Below are 19,149 nucleotides of genomic sequence, written 5' to 3'. Positions count from 1 at the left end.
AGACTCCTCATTGGATCTTACCTCCCTTATCCAGCCATGTGCTCGAGCTCCATGCTCCCTCCCACAGTCTGTGATCAGCACTGCCATTGAAAAGTTCCCTCCTTTACCTCCAGCTCTCTGTACTACTCCAGGTGCCTCCCTCTGAGTTCACAGGAGCCGGTGTTCTGCCATATAGTGTCCGGCCCGCAGTACACAGCAGACACTATTGGATGGGGGACCTTATATGATAGGACACCGGAACTACAGAGGGGGGCGTCGGTTATCAATGTGCGCTGACCATATTGACTGACAGAGCACATTGAGAACAACACTGGAAGCATCCTTGAGCGCTATTCATCCGCTAAAGTATTGATTTGCAGCAGAACCAACATTTTCTCAGACCGCTGGTTGGGGACTCCTAGTCCAGAGGATTCTCGCTGTTCCTTGAGCTGTGACAATCCTTTACCTCTTGTTTCTCTATAGAGACCCTTCACATCTTCAGGGGGATTCTTCTAACTGACCACAGATGTGAGGAGCTTTCTTCCCGCTGACCTTCATGGTAATTTACCATAAGCTGTAGATAAAGCGAGATCTTATCGGGGTTCTCTGAGATTTCGGGTTATTTTAAGGGTTTCTCTGTGTTTACAAAGGTTGAGAGGCTGCGGCATGCGATGTGCTGTTTTTTGTAGAGAAGAGGTAAAGGTTCACCGCCTGTCAGCGATTATGTGCGGAACCTCGATGGGCGTAGCGCACACAGCTGTGCTGATTAATGGGCAAGTCCAGATAAAGTGATATCATCCTGCAAGAAGGAATCGTCTTCTGTTAGAAGTTTGAATAATGTAACATTTAGGGGGCCCCTCAACATTTCAGAAATGTTCCTTGATGTGGATAAATGACTGAACTCCCTTATAAAGTTAGGATGCGGTAATGTGAGCTGCCGTGACTTCATCTTCTCTTCTTTGGCCAATACGGGTCTGACAGTCCACAAAGATTTCTGCCAAGTGTCGGCCATTCTCCTTCCTTCCCTTACCTAACATGGTAAAGTTCCTTCTTCAGAGTAGATGAGAGCGGGGGGTATGTGCGGGGAGAAGGGGCAGTGCCAAGCCTTTTCCTTTGCAGCTTCTCCTATTCTGCCCATCTGCTTTTTTCTTTATCATACGTCACGGGGCAGAGTCGGGCTATTATTCCTTTACTTGCTGGGTTATATGTCATCTTTATTTGAATGGACACTGGGAGACCAAAGGTCGTAGACAGGAAGTCTGACCCTATATAACCCCTCCCATACAGGAAGTACTAACGTTTTTTTAGGCCGTGGCTCCGATTTGTTGCTGCTCCCTGGTCTTCAGTGGATACGCTCTCAAGATTTTATCCGGTGGATGTTCAAGCAGCCGAGCATTTGGCTTTCGGCCGCAGTGTACTGCAGACTGCCGTATAAGTTCTGATGGCTATTGTTTGGCAGGGTGTCTCCTTCCCCTCAAGGCTATTACTCTGGGATGTCCCAGCAGATAATAATTCGCCTAACTGTGTCCCATGATTTATGATAAATAAACGGTGCCATGTGAGGAGGCGGGGCTGCATGTGACGTGAGCGGCGCCGGGAACCCAGTAATACAAATGAAAGCTGTTACAGTGGCCAATCCCCGCTCTCTGATGATTGGCCAGATTGACTCTTCCTCAGCACTGGTGAGGCTGTACTGAGGGGCCCAGGTGAGGCTGTACTGAGGGGCCCAGGTGAGGCTGTACTGAGGGGCCCAGGTGAGGCTGTACTGAGGGGCCCAGGTGAGGCTGTACTGAGGGGCCCAGGTGAGGCTGTACTGAGGGGCCCAGGTGAGGCTGTACTGAGGGGCCCAGGTGAGGCTGTACTGAGGGGCCCAGGTGAGGCTGTACTGAGGGGCCCAGGTGAGGCTGTACTGAGGGGCCCAGGTGAGGCTGTACTGAGGGGCCCAGGTGAGGCTGTACTGAGGGGCGCAGGTGAGGCTGTACTGAGGGGCGCAGGTGAGGCTGTACTGAGGGGCGCAGGTGAGGCTTTACTGAGGGGCGCAGGTGAGGCTTTACTGAGGGGCGCAGGTGAGGCTGTACTGAGGGGCGCAGGTGAGGCTGTACTGAGGGGCGCAGGTGAGGCTGTACTGAGGGGCGCAGGTGAGGCTGTACTGAGGGGCGCAGATAAAGTTGTTAATATTTATTTTTGTTACTTTAATTTTGCATAAAACCTAAGGCTTGGTTCACACCTAAACTGGCCGCGGATCGCACAGGAATGCTGTTCTCCGTTTCAGGGATGAATCTGCCTGAATTCAGCCCAGAAATGGAGTGAAAGACTTTTCTATGCAGTGCGCTCTGCAGCCACCCCGGATGTGAACCCGGGACCATAGAGAGCCGGTCACATTCTCCCCGCTATGCAAAGAAATCCGCATCCAATTCACATAGGCGTGAACCCAGCCTTAAGTGTCATTTGATCAGATCATTTATGAGGGGTGTTTAGGGGCAGGGTAGGGATTGGGTGGGGCAATCGGTGGCGAGTAACTCTTAAGGCCTGGCTAGTAGCTCAGGACTTGAAATTTTTAGCCCTGGTATATACTGTATGCATCTTCTTTTTTTTTTTTAAATACCCTATTCTTTCCCACTGATCAGTGGTCGCGTATCTGCCTGTCACTCTCTCCCTCCGATGTGTGTACTAGGGAGGAAGGGTGCTAAACACTGGAACTAAGGGGCCCAACCCATGAAAAACAGCCCCACACCATAACTCCCCCCCCCCCCCCCCCCTCCACACCATAATCCCCCCTTCACCAAATGATTTGGTCCAGTGCACAAAGCAAGGTCCATAAAGACATGGATGAGTGAGTTTGGGATGGAGGAACTTCCAGCTTCTTTAGGTTCAGATGCTGATCTTCCCTGCACAGAGCCCTTAAAGTGGGGGGCCCCCTAAAAAAAAAAAAAAATTTTAAGTCAGCAGCTACAAATACTGCCGCTGCTGACTTTTAATAATCGGACACTTACCTGTCCAGGGTCCAGCGATGTGGGGGAATGAAGCCCTCCCCCCCCCCCCCCCCTGTTCCCCGCTCCGCTTGCAGCGCCAACATTCTTACTGTGGGCACCCAGCTGTGGCTTCACAGTTGGGCACCCACTGCGTGAGCGGTGCCGGGCGCCGTGATACGCCGCAGTCATCTGTGACACGTGACAGGTTCAAGATGACTGTGCGGCACGAGGGGAAGTGATGTCACCAGCCTGAGCATTGAAGAAGGCAGACTACGAGGGACCCCCTAGCAACAGGCATTTAGAGGTGAGTAAAACATTTTTTTTTTTTTCTCCAATTTTTTTTTTTTTTTGTGGCAACACTACTTTAAAGTGATTGTAAATGTTGCATTTTTTTCTTTTAAACAACAAACTTGTCATACTTACCTGCTCTGTTAGGGCCGGTTCACACAGCGAGGCGCGGCGAGGCGTCTCCGACTTGCCTCGCCGCGACCTGCGGGGACCTCAGCGGCGACTTGCAGAGGACTTCTGTATAGAAGTCAATGCAAGTCGCCCCCGAAGTCGCCCTGAAGTAGTACAGGAACCTTTTTTCTGAGTCAGAGCGACTCGAGTCGCTCCTCTCAGAACGGTTCTATTGTACAGAACGGGGGCGACTTGCGGGAGCGAGGCGAGGCGAGCCGTGTCGCCTCGCATCGCCTCGCTGTGTGAACCGGCCCTTATGGTTTTGCACAAAGCAGCCCTGATTCTCCTTTTTCGGGGTCCCTCAGCAGCACTTCTGGCTCCCCCTGCCTTAAGAGTACAACAAGCCGCAAAGTATAGTATAGAGCACCCCTATAACAAGGAAAAAACTTCCTCCTTCTGTCCAGGACTACATGTCCCATGAGACATTGCTCCCCACACATTCACATGTTCTCAGGCACTTGCTGACATGTGTGGACAGTGTACTGAGCTGTAGATGTACTGCACTTTATTTCGTGCTATGTAAACAAATAATGAATTCTGTATCCAAGCCAACTAATCAGCTGACCGGCTAATCAATTATGTTTAGTTTTTTTCAGCCCTATTCTACTGTGTTCAAAAAACAAAAGCTTTATTTAGAGGTAACAACCACTGCTCAAACCGCGATCCCTCCTCCTGGCTGTTTTTATTATTATTATTATTTTTTTTTTTTTAAACCGAGCTACAGCCATCTTGACCATCAATAACACGTGGTGTTTTTTTTTTTTTTTATCCCCTTATTGAGCTTTTTCACATTTATTGAGCTCAGATTTTCACTTCTATATCCTACGAGCCCCCTCTATGGATTGGGGGTCACCTGGTGTCTTATCGTCGTTCTGGACCCGGTGTGGAGCAGATGGTGTCGGGACAGTTTTACATTTGCGTAGTCTCCGCCCTCCGCCGGCAGGGAACCAATCACCGGCTCCTCTCTCACCCATCATGGTTTGTTTTTCCCCAGCATTGTGCATCTGCGCCAACACATTCGGCAGAACTGCTTTGGCCTGGCAATGAGCCACAATCGAGCATGCCAATCCCACGGCTGATGTTCCAGATCATGCCAGCCTCTGGGGCAAGAAACCTTTCAAAGAAATCCGTTGTTTGCCCAGGCAAGGGGCAGGTTGTTTTCTGGGGGGAAAAAAATTGTCTGCTTTTTCCTGATATAATATTCAACGTCAACGAGAAGAATGTGCAGCGTTCAGCTCTACTCGCCCTTCACCTTCTTCATTGTGGGGGTGGGGTTTTTTTTCTTTTTTAATTTAATTTCCTATAACTGGTTCAATCCCTTTTTGAAGCCCTGATAAAGGATATGTAGAGGCAAAACATGAGCTCCGTGAAGGAGAAAGCGTAAACTGTTCCTGTTGATCCTGCCATTTCCTTTTAAAGACTTGACTTCCTCCTTTTTCTTTCAGCGTGACCATGGCATACAATGTATTCGCAGCGCTTCACTTTTTTTTCAAATTTTATGTTACGGCCTTATTCCAAAATGGATTCAATTCATTATTTTCCTCAAAATTCTACAAACATCCCCCATAATGACAACGCGAAAGACGTGTGTTTGAAATCTTTGCAAATTTATTAAAAATCAGAGAATCCCATGTACAGAAGTATGCACAGCCTTTGCCATGACACTCAACATTTGAGCTCAGGTGCCTCCTATTTCCACTACAACGTGATTGGAGGTCACCTGTGGTAAATTCAGGTGATTGGACGTGATTTGGAAAGGCACACACCTGTCTATAGAAGGTCCCACAGGTAACAGTGCATGTCAGAGCACAATCCAAGCCATGAAGTCCAAGGAATTGTCTGTAGACCTCGGAGACAGGATTGTATGGAGGCTCAGATCGGGGGAAGGGGACAGGAACATTTCTGCAGCATTGAAGTTCCCAATGAGCTCCGTGATCTCCATCCATAAATGGAAGTAGTTTGGAACCACCGAGACTCTTCCTAGAGCGGGCCGCCCGGCCAAACTAAGCGAATGGGGAGAAGGGTCTCGGTCAAGGAGGTGACCTCCTCTTCCTCTTCTTCCTCTTCCTCTTCCTTCTCCTCCTTCTCCTCCTTCTCCTCCTCCTCCTTCCTCCTTCCCTCTTCTTCTTCTTCCCTCTTCTTCTTCTTCCCTCTTCTTCTTCCCTCTTCTTCCTTCTTCCCTCTTCTTCTTCCCTCTTCTTCTTCCTTCTTCCCTCTTCTTCTTCCTTCTTCCCTCTTCTTCTTCCTCTCTCTCTCTCTCTCTCTCTCCCCCCTCTGTGGCTTCACAGCAGGGTGCGCACTGTGCATACACGAGCCAAGCTGCGTGCTGTGAGTGGTCAGGCAATCTGGGACCTATGACATGTCCCAGAAGATTGCAGGGGGGGAGGTGGTGAACTTCTTTCTGCTGCCAAGGAGCCTGGGGAGGAAGTGAGAGCTGGGTCCCCATAAAAACTGGGTATCTGCCCCCCCCCCCAAAAAAAATGACATGCCAAATGTGGCATGTCAGGGGGTCACCATCACTTAAGAAAGAATCAAGATCGCAATTCAACCCTCCGCGCAATCTTAATGCAGCTTTTCCTCATTGCTCAGGGGAGATAAAGAAAAACATTGTAACATTTAGAGCTTTTAGATCAAAGGAATGAACTTCGGTCTGTAAATGAGGTCAGTTTAACCACTTAAAGACTAAACCTTTTTCTGACACTTGTTGCTTACAAAATCTGTATTTGCTAGAAAATTACTTGGAACCCTCAAACTATGTATGTGTATGTATGTATGTATGTGAATATGGTAGACTCATGCGGAGGTAGGCTGGGTAATGCTTGCTCCTATAGGGCAAGGAATAAAGGGAAAGTTCCTGTGCTTTATGTAAAGCATTGCAGAAATGTCAATATTAGATAAATTGGTAAATTTAAAAAAATCGATTCTCTGCGGGTTGTTTGTGAATGAAGCTCAAACGCTCTCCTGTCTGATCTCATCTGATTTTGCAGCCTTTGTCCTAATAAGTGCAATGATGCCTGAAATGTGAGAAGGTGCAGAAAGGCGTGTAAACTGCCTCCAATGGTGCTGCCGGGGGTAGTAATTGATTAACAGATGCAACAAATGGTTGTGTGTGTATATAGTAAGGCACACAAGAAACATGTCATTGAATCGCTCTCTCCCCTCGCGCTCTCTCTCCCATCGCTCTCTCTCCCCTCGCTCTCTCTCCCCTCGCTCTCTCTCCCCTCGCTCTCTCTCCCCTCGCTCTCTCTCCCCTCGCTCTCTCTCCCATCGCCCTCTCTCCCCTCGCTCTCTCTCCCCTCGCTCTCTCTCCCCTCGCTCTCTCTCCCCTCGCTCTCTCTCCCCTCGCTCTCTCTCCCCTCGCTCTCTCTCCCCTCGCTCTCTCTCTCTCCCCATCGCTCTCTCTCTCTCCCCATCGCTCTCTCTCTCTCCCCATCGCTCTCTCTCTCTCCCCATCGCTCTCTCTCTCTCCCATCGCTCTCTCTCTCTCCCATCGCTCTCTCTCTCTCCCATCGCTCTCTCTCTCTCCCATCGCTCTCTCTCTCCCCCATCGCTCTCTCTCTCCCCATCGCTCTCTCTCTCCCCATCGCTCTCTCTCTCCCCATCGCTCTCTCTCTCCCCATCGCTCTCTCTCTCCCCATCGCTCTCTCTCTCCCCATCGCTCTCTCTCTCCCCATCGCTCTCTCTCTCCCCATCGCTCTCTCTCTCCCCATCGCTCTCTCTCTCCCCATCGCTCTCTCTCTCCCCATCGCTCTCTCTCTCCCCATCGCTCTCTCTCTCCCCCATCGCTCTCTCTCTCCCCCATCGCTCTCTCTCTCCCCCATCGCTCTCTCTCTCCCCCATCGCTCTCTCTCTCCCCCATCGCTCTCTCTCTCCCCCATCGCTCTCTCTCTCCCCCATCGCTCTCTCTCTCCCATCATGTGATCGGAAGCTACAAGATGCCACTACATGCTTTTTGTGTAGCTTAATCCACATGGGAGCCGTTGGTTCCGTCTGTTTGCCAATCCTTACTCCTCCTATACATTTAAGTCTTACAGCCGATCTACTGAGAAGTTCCAGTTACTTCCAGCAAGAAATAAAATCACTTGTGTAAAACCCAATGCGGCTGAACACTGTAGGGAAAATGGCAGTTTATATGCCAAATGACAAGTAAGGCCTCCAGGTACCGTATCTCACAAAAGTCAGTACACCCCTCACATGTGTGTAAATATTTTCTTCTCTCTTTTCATGTGACAACACTGAAGAAATGACACTTGTCTACAATGTAAAGTAGTGAGTGTACAGCTTGTATAACAGTGTAAATTTCCTGTCCCCTCAAAATAACTCAACACACAGCCATTAATGTCTAAACCGCTGGCAACAAAAGTCAGTACACCCCTAGTGAAAATGTCCACATTGGGCCCAATTAGCCATTTTCCCTCCCCGGTGTCATGTGACTCGTTAGTGTTACAAGGTCTCAGGTGTGAATGGGGAGCAGGTGTGTTAAATTTTGGTGTTATCACTCTCACTCTCTCATACTGGTCACTGGAAGTACAACATGGCACCTCATGGCAAAGAACTCTCTGAGGATCTGATAAGAATTGTTGCTCTACATAAAGATGGCCTAGGCTATAAGAAGATTGCCAAGACCCTGAAACTGAGCTGCAGCACGGTGGCCAAGACCATACAGCGGTATAACAGGACAGGTTCCCCTCAGAACAGGCCTCGCCATGGTCCACCAAAGAAGTTGAGGTCACGTGCTCAGCGTCATATCCAGAGGTTGTCTTTGGGAGATAGACGTATGAGTGCTGCCAGCATTGCTGCAGAGGTTGTATGGGTGGGGGGGGGGGGGGTCAGCCTGTCAGTACTCAGACCATACGCCGCACACTGCATCAAATTTGTCTGCATGGCTGTCGTCCCAGAGGGAAGCCTCTTCTAAAGATGATGCACAAAGACCACAAACAGTTTGCTGAAGACAAGCAGACTAAGGAGATGGATTACTGGAACCATGTCCTGTGGTCTGATGAGACCAAGATAAAAGTATTTGGTGTCAGATGGTGTCAGGCGTGTGTGGGGGCAACCAGGTGAGGAGGACAAAGACAAGTGTGTCTTGTCTACAGTCAGGCATGGTGGTGGGGGTGTCATGGTCTGGGGCTGCATGAGTGCTGCCGGCACTGGGGGGCTACAGATCATTGAGGGGACCATGAATGCCAACATGTACTGTGACATACTGAAGCAGAGCATGATCCCCTCCCTTCAGAGACTGGACCGCAGGGCAGTATTCCAACATGATAACCACCCCAAACATCCCTCCAAGATGACCACATGTGTGGGTCACCATGGCTCAGAAGAGATCTCAGGTCAAGTCCAGCAAAGGAAAAAGCATGTAGACATTTCACGGTAAACTCTCTGCACTCAAGTCTTGTAGCCTGCAGAGGAAACCTGCCAAATCCATTTTAATAAAACCTCAGTCCGTTGCATTAGGATTAACACACAAATCTTGGCGATGATTTGCTGCTTTGTAGGGTGCTGAGTATAATGTCACTTTTTTCTCTTTCAGCCTATCCATATTCATGAAGCATTCTGTGGCTTGGCTCTAAATCAGCCCATTGGTGGCCTCAAGGTGATCGAAGGTCTTCCGTTGTTTGAAGAGAAGACCGATGGCATGGCTAGCGTGGCAGCTTACAGCTACGACGGGCATTCTGTGGTCTTTGTGGGCACCCGGGCCGGAACACTGAAGAAGGTGAGCTCTCTCCAATATTCAATTTTTCCTTTTTTAAATGGACTGAATAGTTTTTTGTTTCAATGTTTTTATTGATTATTATTGATAAAACAAATATTGCAAGTTACATACACATAGTAAAACATAAATCTGAATATCATTGTAATCATGAAATACAGAATTTGAAAATAAAGCAACAATATGAATTGATATTTGGCATTAGGCTCGGTTCACACAGGGGGCGATGCGAGGCGACACGACTTGCCTCGCCGCGACCTCAGCGGCGACTTGCAAATTACTTCTGTATAGAAGTCAATGCAAGTCGTCCCGAGGTCGCCCAAAAGTAGTACAGGAACCTTTTTTCTAAGTCGGAGCGACTCGAGTTGCTCCTCTTAGAACGGTTCCATTGTACAGAACGGGGGTGACTTGTCAGGTCGCGGCGCGGCAAGTCGTGTCGCCTCGTGTCGCCCCCAGTGTGAACCGGCCCTAAGATAGAAATGTATAGATCGATTAAAAAAAAAATAAAAAAAATAAAAAACAGACTTGTAAATATCGATCATATGGATGAAATTACTCCAAGCTGGATAAAATTGATTTAAACAACAAATGGAGTCATATTAGTTGCATACCTACATATAAGAAACCACAAAAAGGTGTAACAAACTAGAGTAACAATGAATCTGTAAATTCCATATTATCTCACGCACCCCTAATGGGAGGACTGAATCGTTTTAAGTGGGTGCAGCAGTTGGCTAAACAGAACAAAGTAACTAATGAATATTTTAAAGCTTTGATTTTTTGCACTCTTTTAAATAAAAAATAAAATAAAAAAATGTTTGTAAAGGAAATTTAAAAAAATAACAAACATGGCATTTTTAACTGCTCTGTGCAGTAATTTTGCACAGAGCAACCTGGATCCTCCTCTTCTTGGGTCCCCTGTCAGCACTCCTGGCTCCTCCTCTTTGCCAAGTGCATTCATGTGTGCTCATTCCTGAACCCTGCTCTGTGTTCACAAGACAGAGAGTGCAGCTCAGCCCCACCCCCTTGCTCTCGTCTCATTGGCTGTGATTGACAGCAGCAGGAACCAGTGGCTCCTGCTGCTGCATCTCAGCCAATGAGGGAGAGACCCAGGAGAGCCGCTCCTCTTGTGCTCAGCGCTGGATCGAGATTGGGCTCAGGTAATTATTGGGGGGGCTGAGGGAGGCTGCTGCACACTCAGTTTTCTTTTACCTTTTTATGCATAGAATACATGAAGCTAAAACACCTTCATCCTTTAGAACCACTTTAATTTAAGGTCTTCTGTACACTGAGCGTCAAAAACAAACACCACTTTTTTACAGGTTTTTTTTTGCACTATTCTCTGTAAACCCCAGAGATGGTTGTGCGTGAACCAACCCGTCCGGCACCAACAACCATACCACATTCCAAGTCCCTTAAATCCCGTTTTTTTTTTTTTTTTTCCCTTCATTCTGGTGCTAGGTTTGAACTTCAGCAAGTTGTCTTCACCGCATCTAGATGCCTTATGCATTGAGTTGCTGCCTTGGGATTGTCTGATTAACAATTAGCAACTTGAAAAGGTGTAACTAATGAAGTGGCCGATGAGTGTAAATGGCTGCATGCACTGCTGAGCAGAGTGTCTTCATTTTACAAGCCAGAAGTGTAATGCAGAGATTCCCTTCATTTCCTGTCAGGACAGGAAGTGATGGGAATTCTTTTAAATGGGGAGACCAATAAAAACACACTTTTAATGTAGTGAAGGATTGTTCTTATGACTAATGTTTTTTTAATGGTGACCGCTCCTTCACCTATTCCTTGTACAGGTGCTATCAGGACATAAAGTGAGGGAATGATCACCTTGGTGGGGTCACAGCCTCCGATTTAAAAACCTGTAAAAAAGGTTTAACTTTTCCCCACTCTGTATATAGAGTAAAAATGAGTTGGTGTTTTAGAGGCGTGCAAAAATGTTCTCTTGATCAGTGCTGCTGGCTATAGCTTGCAGTGCTGATCAATGTATTCTGGCGGCGAGGAAGTCTCCGCCCATCAGAATACAGAAGGGCTGCAGTAGGGAATCAAGTGTGTGTGTGTTTTATTTTTTTCATTCGACCCTCTGGTTGAATGGAAGTGTCCTGTATGGCAGCCGAAGTCTTTCTTGTAAGGTTTCTTTAAGACGGGCGGACAGCCCCGATTTCTTGTACGTGAACAGCGCAGGATCTGGTTGTGGGCAGGAGGAGCGCAGCTGGTATGGTGGAGAAAGGAGACATAACAGGCTTTGGCTCAGCATTAATGACAGCTTTTATAGATCGCCCTTCACCTCTGCCGGGGGAAAAGGACGGAGAATACATCATGCAGCGCCATAAATCCTGCCTGCCACACAGATAATTATCGGAGAGCGCGCCGTGCCCGGTCCCGCTGGCTGCTTATTGTTCTCATAATCAGCCAACCTCACAGCAATTAAGTTATGAGCATCTTAGGTGGAATACTGTTTACACAGCCGTAACCATTATTGCTTTATTCTAATGCACTAATAGCTGGAGTTCAGTGATTCGCACCCAACACCTTCATAAATCTCAGCCGTTTGCTATTCATTCAAACCTTAAAAAGGTACATCCATGATTTTAGGATTGGGGGTGGGGGAGGGGATTACATTTATACCACAAACCCTAAGAAACTGTTTTCCAAATCTAAGCTATGGTCCATTTTTATTTGCTCTCCAATAAAAAGCACTGTAGAAGGGTGTATAGGGGTGTCGTTGCCCCCCCCTTCAATTTTTGGGGTGTTCCAATCTGTGATGATGTGACCCAGCTGGGCTTTCTGAAAACGCAACCTGTAGCCTTAGTGGAGTCTCTATGTACTCTACAGTAGGCTTGTAAAACTCCAACATAGCCGTGTGCCAAACTAGTTAGAAGTCAGCGAGGGCCCCATCAGCTAAGTGCATTTACTAAATTGAAAATGTAATCGAGCACTTTAGGGACCCAACATAACAATAATATCATCTATTTCATTTTTTAACAATACATATTTACTATCTTATGTCATAGATTGATGCAAATGCAAATCTTAACCCCGGCCAATTATAATGGTGAAAGAAATGATTTTTAAAGAGTTTGGGGTCAAAGATAACCTGTTAAAATTGGCTTGTTGCCCGTGAACTTACCTTACCGGCAGATGGAGCCTACAGTCCTTAAGAAGGTTGGCTGGAGTCTGACCATACCTAGCCTATTACCCCACTTTCTGGTTGGCCAGTGAAGTTGCTCTTTACATTTGGCAGACCATTTTAGGTCACCTGGGGAGGGGTCCGCCACAATTCTATTCCAGCTTTTCTCACCATTTGCCTATTACAGCACTCCGAGTTTGAGGCGTATCGGGGCGTTCTAGAGGTAAGCTAGAAGATCTTTGGGACATTTGACCAGATACTGTAGACCCGCAGTCTTTTCCCATCTTTCTTCAAGTGCTTCTTTATTGTGCATCTTGAAACAGTCACACCACATGTTTTCACCTGAAGTTATTTGTAGGTTTTTCTTTTCATCCCAAACAATTTTCCTGCCAATCGTGGCTGAATTTTAGTTGGTCTACCTGAATCCAGAAACCTCAGTGCAGCACTGGATGAAAAATGCAAGGATCTGCCAGGAGTCCAGAAACTCATTGACCTTTTATACACACACTAATTACAAGCAAACAGATCACAGTTGAGGATGGTTACCTTTAATAGCCATTCAAACCCCTTTGTGTCAACTTGTGTGCATGTTATCAGGCCAAAATCACCAGGGTATGTAAACTTCTGTTCAGGGTCATTTGTAGGGCTGCAATGGATCAAAAAACTCACCGATTGGATCGTTCCTCGGATCAGATTCACAGATTGGATAATTTTTCGGATCAGCAAATAATTTAATTTGCAAAAACCTGTGAAAATTCCACCACCATATAGTCCCCACTGTAATATCCACATCATCTCCCCCACTGTGATATCCACATCATCTCCCCCACTGTAAAATCCTCATCTCCCCCACTGTAAAATCCTCATCTCCCCCACTGGAATATTGGTTGAGTATGGCTGGGTATCGCGTAGTATTGGCTGGGTATTGCAGAGTGTTGGCAGGATATGGATGGATGGATGGTTGTCACAGAGCAGCGCTGTGGGCATTACAGATCCAGCCCACAGCGCTCCTGACACCGATCTCTCCCCTCCACTGTACAGAGAGGGGAAAGAGGAACCGGCATCATGACATGACGCCGGTTTGTTTACAAGTGATTGCTCCATCATTTGACGGAGCGATCAGTGTAAACGGCCTGGGTGTAGAAAGATGGCCGCCACTTCGGAACTATGCTGAAGCCACGGCCTTTCCTAAGGCCGAGAACGCTCCGCGGATCATGGCGTGTGCCGATCCGAGTGGGGTGACAATCCGTTGCACCCCTAGTCATTTGGGTAGTTTGTGTCACCGTTATGATTTAAAAAGAGTAAACCGCGTTGATTGATAATAAATGGCTTCAGCCAACCACTAACCACGAGTGGAAAATGTTTTTGTTTTCATTCATATTCTCTGAAAATGGCCAAATCATAAATTCTGCCAGGGTATGTAAACTTATGAGCACAACTGTATATGGAAAGTGATCAAATCGAGAATTGCATTGTTACAGTTTATAAACACTTTTAGGAATTTGCCTCCATTCTTCTCCTCAGTACTACAATCGGCATGGACTGCGTGTAGCCGAAATGTAACGGGAATAAGACGGCTTCTCCTAGTTAAGCTCTTGTGTTTGCCTCCTCCCTATACATTGTAAAGGTTGTCCACATGATCCCAACCCCTGATCCATGCTAAATCATCTACATTTTCTTTCTGAGGCCCCGATCGGCCAGAATGTGGTTATGGCATTTTAACTCCAAGGGCAGCGTGCCCAGGGGAGAGGCGGAACATTAAACTTTTCATAAAACGGTGTGAAACCCGAGCCCGTCGCACACAATCCGGCCCAGCTGGAATCCATTAGCGCACTCCTGTTTTACACATTTATTTTGGTCTTTCACATTTTTTACGTCTCTGGCAAATCAGCACGCCTTTCCATTTCGGCTTTCCGCGCAGCCACCCCCCCCCCCCCCCAACACTGGCTCCGTGTCCGATGATCTGATGATTAATGTGTTTTGTTATTCTTGTGAAGGCTTTTGATCGTCATCGCTTACACCTCGACCATTCAGACTCCACGCCACAATCCACTTTGGCTTTGCATACACTTTTTTGCCACTTTTGGGCCCCTTTAGCGAGGCCGACTATTGTCGATCATTTTATTTATTTTCTTACAGAGAATGTAGTGAACGGATTCACAGAGCGGCAATCGCAGAAAGAACTTTTCTCTGTAGGCGGTCGTTTTTTGCAAGCAATGGTGTTGATACAAACCTGTGTTTTATTAATGGAAATGATCAGAAATGACCTAAAATCCCCGAATAGAGTAGAGAGATTGTGAGCTGTGAGCTGTGCGCTGTGCGCTGTGCGCTGTGAGCTGTGCGCTGTGAGCTGTGCGCTGTGAGCTGTGCGCTGTGAGCTGTGCGCTGTGAGCTGTGCGCTGTGAGCTGTGAGCTGTGAGCTGTGCGCTGTGAGCTGTGCGCTGTGAGCTGCTGCTGTTTTTTCACTTCATTGTTTCAAAAAAGCAATTTTTTTTCTTTCTTTTCTTTTTTTTTTTTTTTTAAGTGTCTGTAAATTTAGGCTGGTCATAGATGACGCAAATCTTCTCCAGTTCAGCAGGGACTGGGCAAAATTCCATCCATCTATGGGTAGGCTGGTTGGATCGACTTCAACACAACCAGCCTGTCAGATTTTTAGCATGTGGTCGCTGCCGTTGGCTTTAGCCGCTAGAAAAGGATCATTGAGTTCTGCCGGCATTGAAGGCTCCCCACCAGCAGAATACAATAGTGGTGGGGGAGAAATAACACCATCACCACTGACTGTGTTGATGGGGACATTGAGCATTTTTTTTATTCCTTTCACCTGTGGTGGAAGGAAAGAAATTTGTATAACCTACCGCAGGGTGGATGTGATTTAAATCAACTTTATTTATAGCAGAGTTCCACCCAAAAGTGGAGCTTCCACTTTAAGCACTCCTTGCCCCCTTACGTGCCACATTTTGGCATGTCATTTTTTTGGTGGTGGAATGGGTGACTAGTTTTGAGTGGGACTTCCTGTCAATTACTTATTTCACTCATTAAAATGCAAATCAATTTGTAACTTTTTTTCAAATGTCTGTTTCTGGATTTTGTTGTTCTGTCTCTCACTGTTAAAATAAACCGAGTGTTAAAATGATAGACTGATCCTTTTTGTCAGTGGGCAAAACGTACAAAATCGGCAGGGCATCAAATACTTTTTTTCCCCTCACCGTACCCTTTTTTGGGGAGCACATCGCCCATCCCAGAATACTTTAAGGGCACCGCGCCACTGCACATCATCAGGGGATGGCTGCTAGAGCATGAAAGAGACTGCCGGCTCCTGATGACACAAGCAAAGAAAATGGCTGCGCAGAACCTGAAGTGCATCGGTGGATGATAAACTATCTAGACAGCTGCACTCCAAGAATCTTCCTCTTTATTGAAAAAAGTATAAAAGCAACTACTGGCAGCTACACGGACACTGTGGGGACTAAATAAGTTGATGTGTTTTGCGCACTCGGCACTTAATCATGACCAAGTACAGCGGCCTTAGGCTTATTACAATGGGACAACACTGGAAACGAGCGAAGAGTGGAAAGAAGAAAAAAGCGAGAGGTGACGTCCCTTTAATAAAACCTTTAATACACTTTCAGCGGCTTTACTCTAGGGGTGAATAATAATCAAACTCAACACTGTTTCCAGAACTGGCTGTGACCTGCATCTGTGCAGACGGAGCAGACCTCCCTGACTTCTGCCCACGTGCGTGCAACATGTCCCATAAGAATGCCCTGCTTTTTTTTTTTTTCTGTTAGATATTTTAATCTTTTCAAATTTGGAAAACGTTATCTTTGTGGTTTTCGGTGGACGGAAGATTTCATTATGTAAAGGTAGTCATCTTTGCTGCTCAGTAGAAAACCCCTATACAGCATAGGCGAGTCCTTTGAGAATCCAAAGTGTAATTGAAAAGTAGCTGCAATCCCCAGGTATCCTCATATAGATAAAACAATAAACGGCTTTGAATGTGTCGGCTGATTTGTGAACGCCGGTCGATTTAACAGCTGCAGAGATTTTCCTTGGAACGATGGGCCGTGTTCCGGTTTCATTTCACTTCTCTTCAGAACCAGATAAATTGCAATGCCCTGTGCACGATGCGTCTGACCAGAACATTCATCTTCATGGTGATTTTGTAGTTTGTTTTATTTTACTTTTGGGTTTTATTGGTTGCGATGTGCAAAAAAGGTAACCTTTTTCCTTCTGAGCGATTTTAATGTGGCCATGGGTTATTCAATGACTTTTAAGAGTGAAGGCCGCCATATTGTGACACAAACTATTGTTCAGCTTTCGTTCTGCTGACTTTAGAGACCGTTGGTACCACAGTTAAGGAAGAATTTCACAGGCTGACTTTGAATTTATTGTTGTCATTCATATTTTTCTTGTGGCTTTTTGTGTGCCTGTTGTCCGTATGTCCATTTGATGTGTTCTGTCAGCCGCAGAAAACCTGCCTTCACTTTTTCTTTCACAGTCAAGGTCAGCAATGGCCTCATTAAATGACTGTACAGGTCTTGCTGACCCCCTCGCCCCCCACAACCCTGTGCTAGTCATAGGAAATAATCTGGAGGTAAAACGTTGTCGAATCATATTTTACTGTCGCTCTGTGTGGCCACATTACGTTTTCATGCCATCCCAATCTAGTTTACGGAGGAACTAAACTCTGAAAGCTGTGCCCAAAAAAAAAAAAACGGCTGGTGGAGGGCAGATGAGGAGTCGCCAGTATTGTTTGTGGACTCGCTGCAGCCGATCGTCCCCCATTTCTGATTTATCATTCACAAAGCACAGCGTGGCTCCTGCATGTCCGGTAGGAAACCTTGCGGCTTCACGGCAGGTTTCCCTTACTTAATGTGGAGCGCCACTCAAAGGGGAAGTTGCGCTTTAAGGACTCATTCCTCTTGCATGTGGGGGGGGGGGGCAGGTACCTGATTTTGACAAGTACCTGCTTCCCTTCCCCCTGCTGTCTTCTGGGACACTGTCAGGTCCCAGAAAACTGCATCCACCAATCACGATGTGCAGTGCGACTCGAGCATGCGCAGTGGGCACCTGGCTGTGAAGCCACAAGCTGTCACAGCCGGGGTGCCCATAGTGAAGATGCCGGGGACCGAAGACAGCAGGTGAGACCGACTGGGGTGGGCACACCGCTGGATCGTTCAACAGGTGAATGAATGACTGTTTTTCAAACGTCAGCAGCTATTGTTTTTGTAGCTGTTGACTTTTACTTTTTTCAGAGGTAGCTGGAACTCCTTTTTAAAGTGATTGTAAAGGCAGAAGGTTTTTTTTTTTTTTATCTTAATCTATTTTTGTGTGCAGCAGCCCCCTAATACTTACCTGAGCCCCCTCTCTATCGGCGATGTTGCACAAGAGACTCAGCTGTTTGGGACTTTTCCTCCTGATTGGCCGAGACAGCAGCAAAGCGCCATTGGCTCCCACTGCTGTCAAAGTCGGTGAGCTAGTGAGGAAAGAGGGGGCGAAAGGGGGGCTTTTTAGAATCCTTTTTGAAAAAGTACAGCCTGAGCTTTTTAGGCTGGGTGTCTCTTATGGGTCACAGGAGTGCAATTGGTTTTGCACTCCTGTGAACTGTTTTCAGCAGGAAGCGGACTGAAGTCTGATCTCCGCTGACGTCACTGCAATCAGTCGAGGCCCCCGCGTCATCCCGACTTCAGACGTCTGGATCCGCCAGCTGCCTTGACTGATGGCAGTCTCAGTGAGCCGTTGAGACAGCCGCTCCTCGCCCCTCCACAGCTCAGTGCTCCAATGAGCGTGGAGGATCAGAGCAGGAGAGATGTTCACTGACGGGCAGCAGCTCTCTGCTTGGGGAGGAGTGAGAACCGAGCCATCGGCGGTGTTCGGTGGCTCGGCTCTCAGCGCAGAGACGCGGGGGGGGGGACAGCTGCAGCATCAGTCTGATGCTCCATCCACCTAGGTCAGTATGAATCTAAAAAAAAAAACATTCTTAATTACCCGTATGTCTATAGGGCTCATGTAGGTGGCCATCTTGGTGAAGGTAGGGATTTGCTTCCTCAAGTCAAAGCCTCCAGCGAGGAGAACAGTGAGCAGCACAGTTGTGACAGATCTCCTGAGACTAGCAGTTCCTTAGGGCTAACTCTGCAGATAAACAGCTAGGGGAGTGCAGGTCCCGGAGTTCCTAGGCTCGGTCACCTGTGACTGCATTGCTATTTTTCAGGAGGAATTCCAGACAAAAAGCCCACCAGTCTCCGAAGCACAATTCACACATCCTAGACGTTTTCTTTAACATGGCAAACCTTTTACTTTTTGAGTTCAGCTCCACTATAATAAATAAAATGATGGCCATTGTTGTTTTCAGACGATCGGTCAATTGACTGTAGAACGCGCTTGCTGGTAGGAACGTTACGCCTACGCAGCAGTTGTCCCAGTTGGTCAGCCCTGTGTCAGGAGAGCAATTGCATTCATCGTATTTTGTTTAGTGGTTTTAGCTGGAAAATTTAATTGCTGTACTTAATGAAATGTTTTCTTTCTGGAAGTTTTGTGAGATATTAATTTTACTGCCAAGTCATCCAAATGCAGCTTTCAAGGTGGTGTGGTTAAACGCATCGGTGTGATGTTCTTCTGCTTGCTTCCCCGCCAGAGAACTGCCATTTGTCATGATACATGAACTGGTCTGGTACCAGTCTGGTTGCCATAGCTGGTGGACGGGCAGTCTTTGTGTCTGTGTGTGTATATGTGTGTGTGTGTGTATAGATATATATCCTGGAGAAGTATTGCCTATAGTCCTAATATAGACTATTTAACATGACATATTGGGGGTTATTTACTAAAACTGGAGTGTGCAAAATCTGGTGCCGCTCTGCATAGAAATCCTTCGGCCTCCAGGTTTTTTT

At 47.1% G+C, this 19,149-nt stretch overlaps 2 protein-coding genes across 3 annotated transcripts in view; one reads left to right on the top strand and one right to left on the bottom strand.

Annotated features, from left to right (window-relative positions):
• The window catches only part of LOC143941218 (uncharacterized), a 354,111-nt gene that overhangs the window by 162,673 nt on the left and 172,289 nt on the right, over positions 1-19,149 (bottom strand). The gene's annotated exons all lie outside the window — the stretch shown is intronic.
• PLXNA3 (plexin A3) overlaps positions 1-19,149 on the top strand; it is a 162,963-nt gene that overhangs the window by 20,610 nt on the left and 123,204 nt on the right. Inside the window, exon 2 of the mRNA XM_077463262.1 lies at positions 8,947-9,129. Within this exon, the coding sequence (XP_077319388.1) occupies positions 8,947-9,129 (183 nt within the window). The remainder of the gene's footprint in view (positions 1-8,946; positions 9,130-19,149) is intronic.

This window comes from Lithobates pipiens, unplaced genomic scaffold (assembly GCF_037356315.1).
Source record: "Lithobates pipiens isolate NorthernLeopardFrog02 unplaced genomic scaffold, aLitPip1_a1.2 Scaffold_3, whole genome shotgun sequence".
Classification (NCBI taxonomy): Eukaryota; Metazoa; Chordata; class Amphibia; order Anura; family Ranidae; genus Lithobates; species Lithobates pipiens.
The sequence above is the reverse complement of the archived record's forward strand: the minus strand, read 5'-3'. Positions and strand labels throughout refer to the sequence as shown.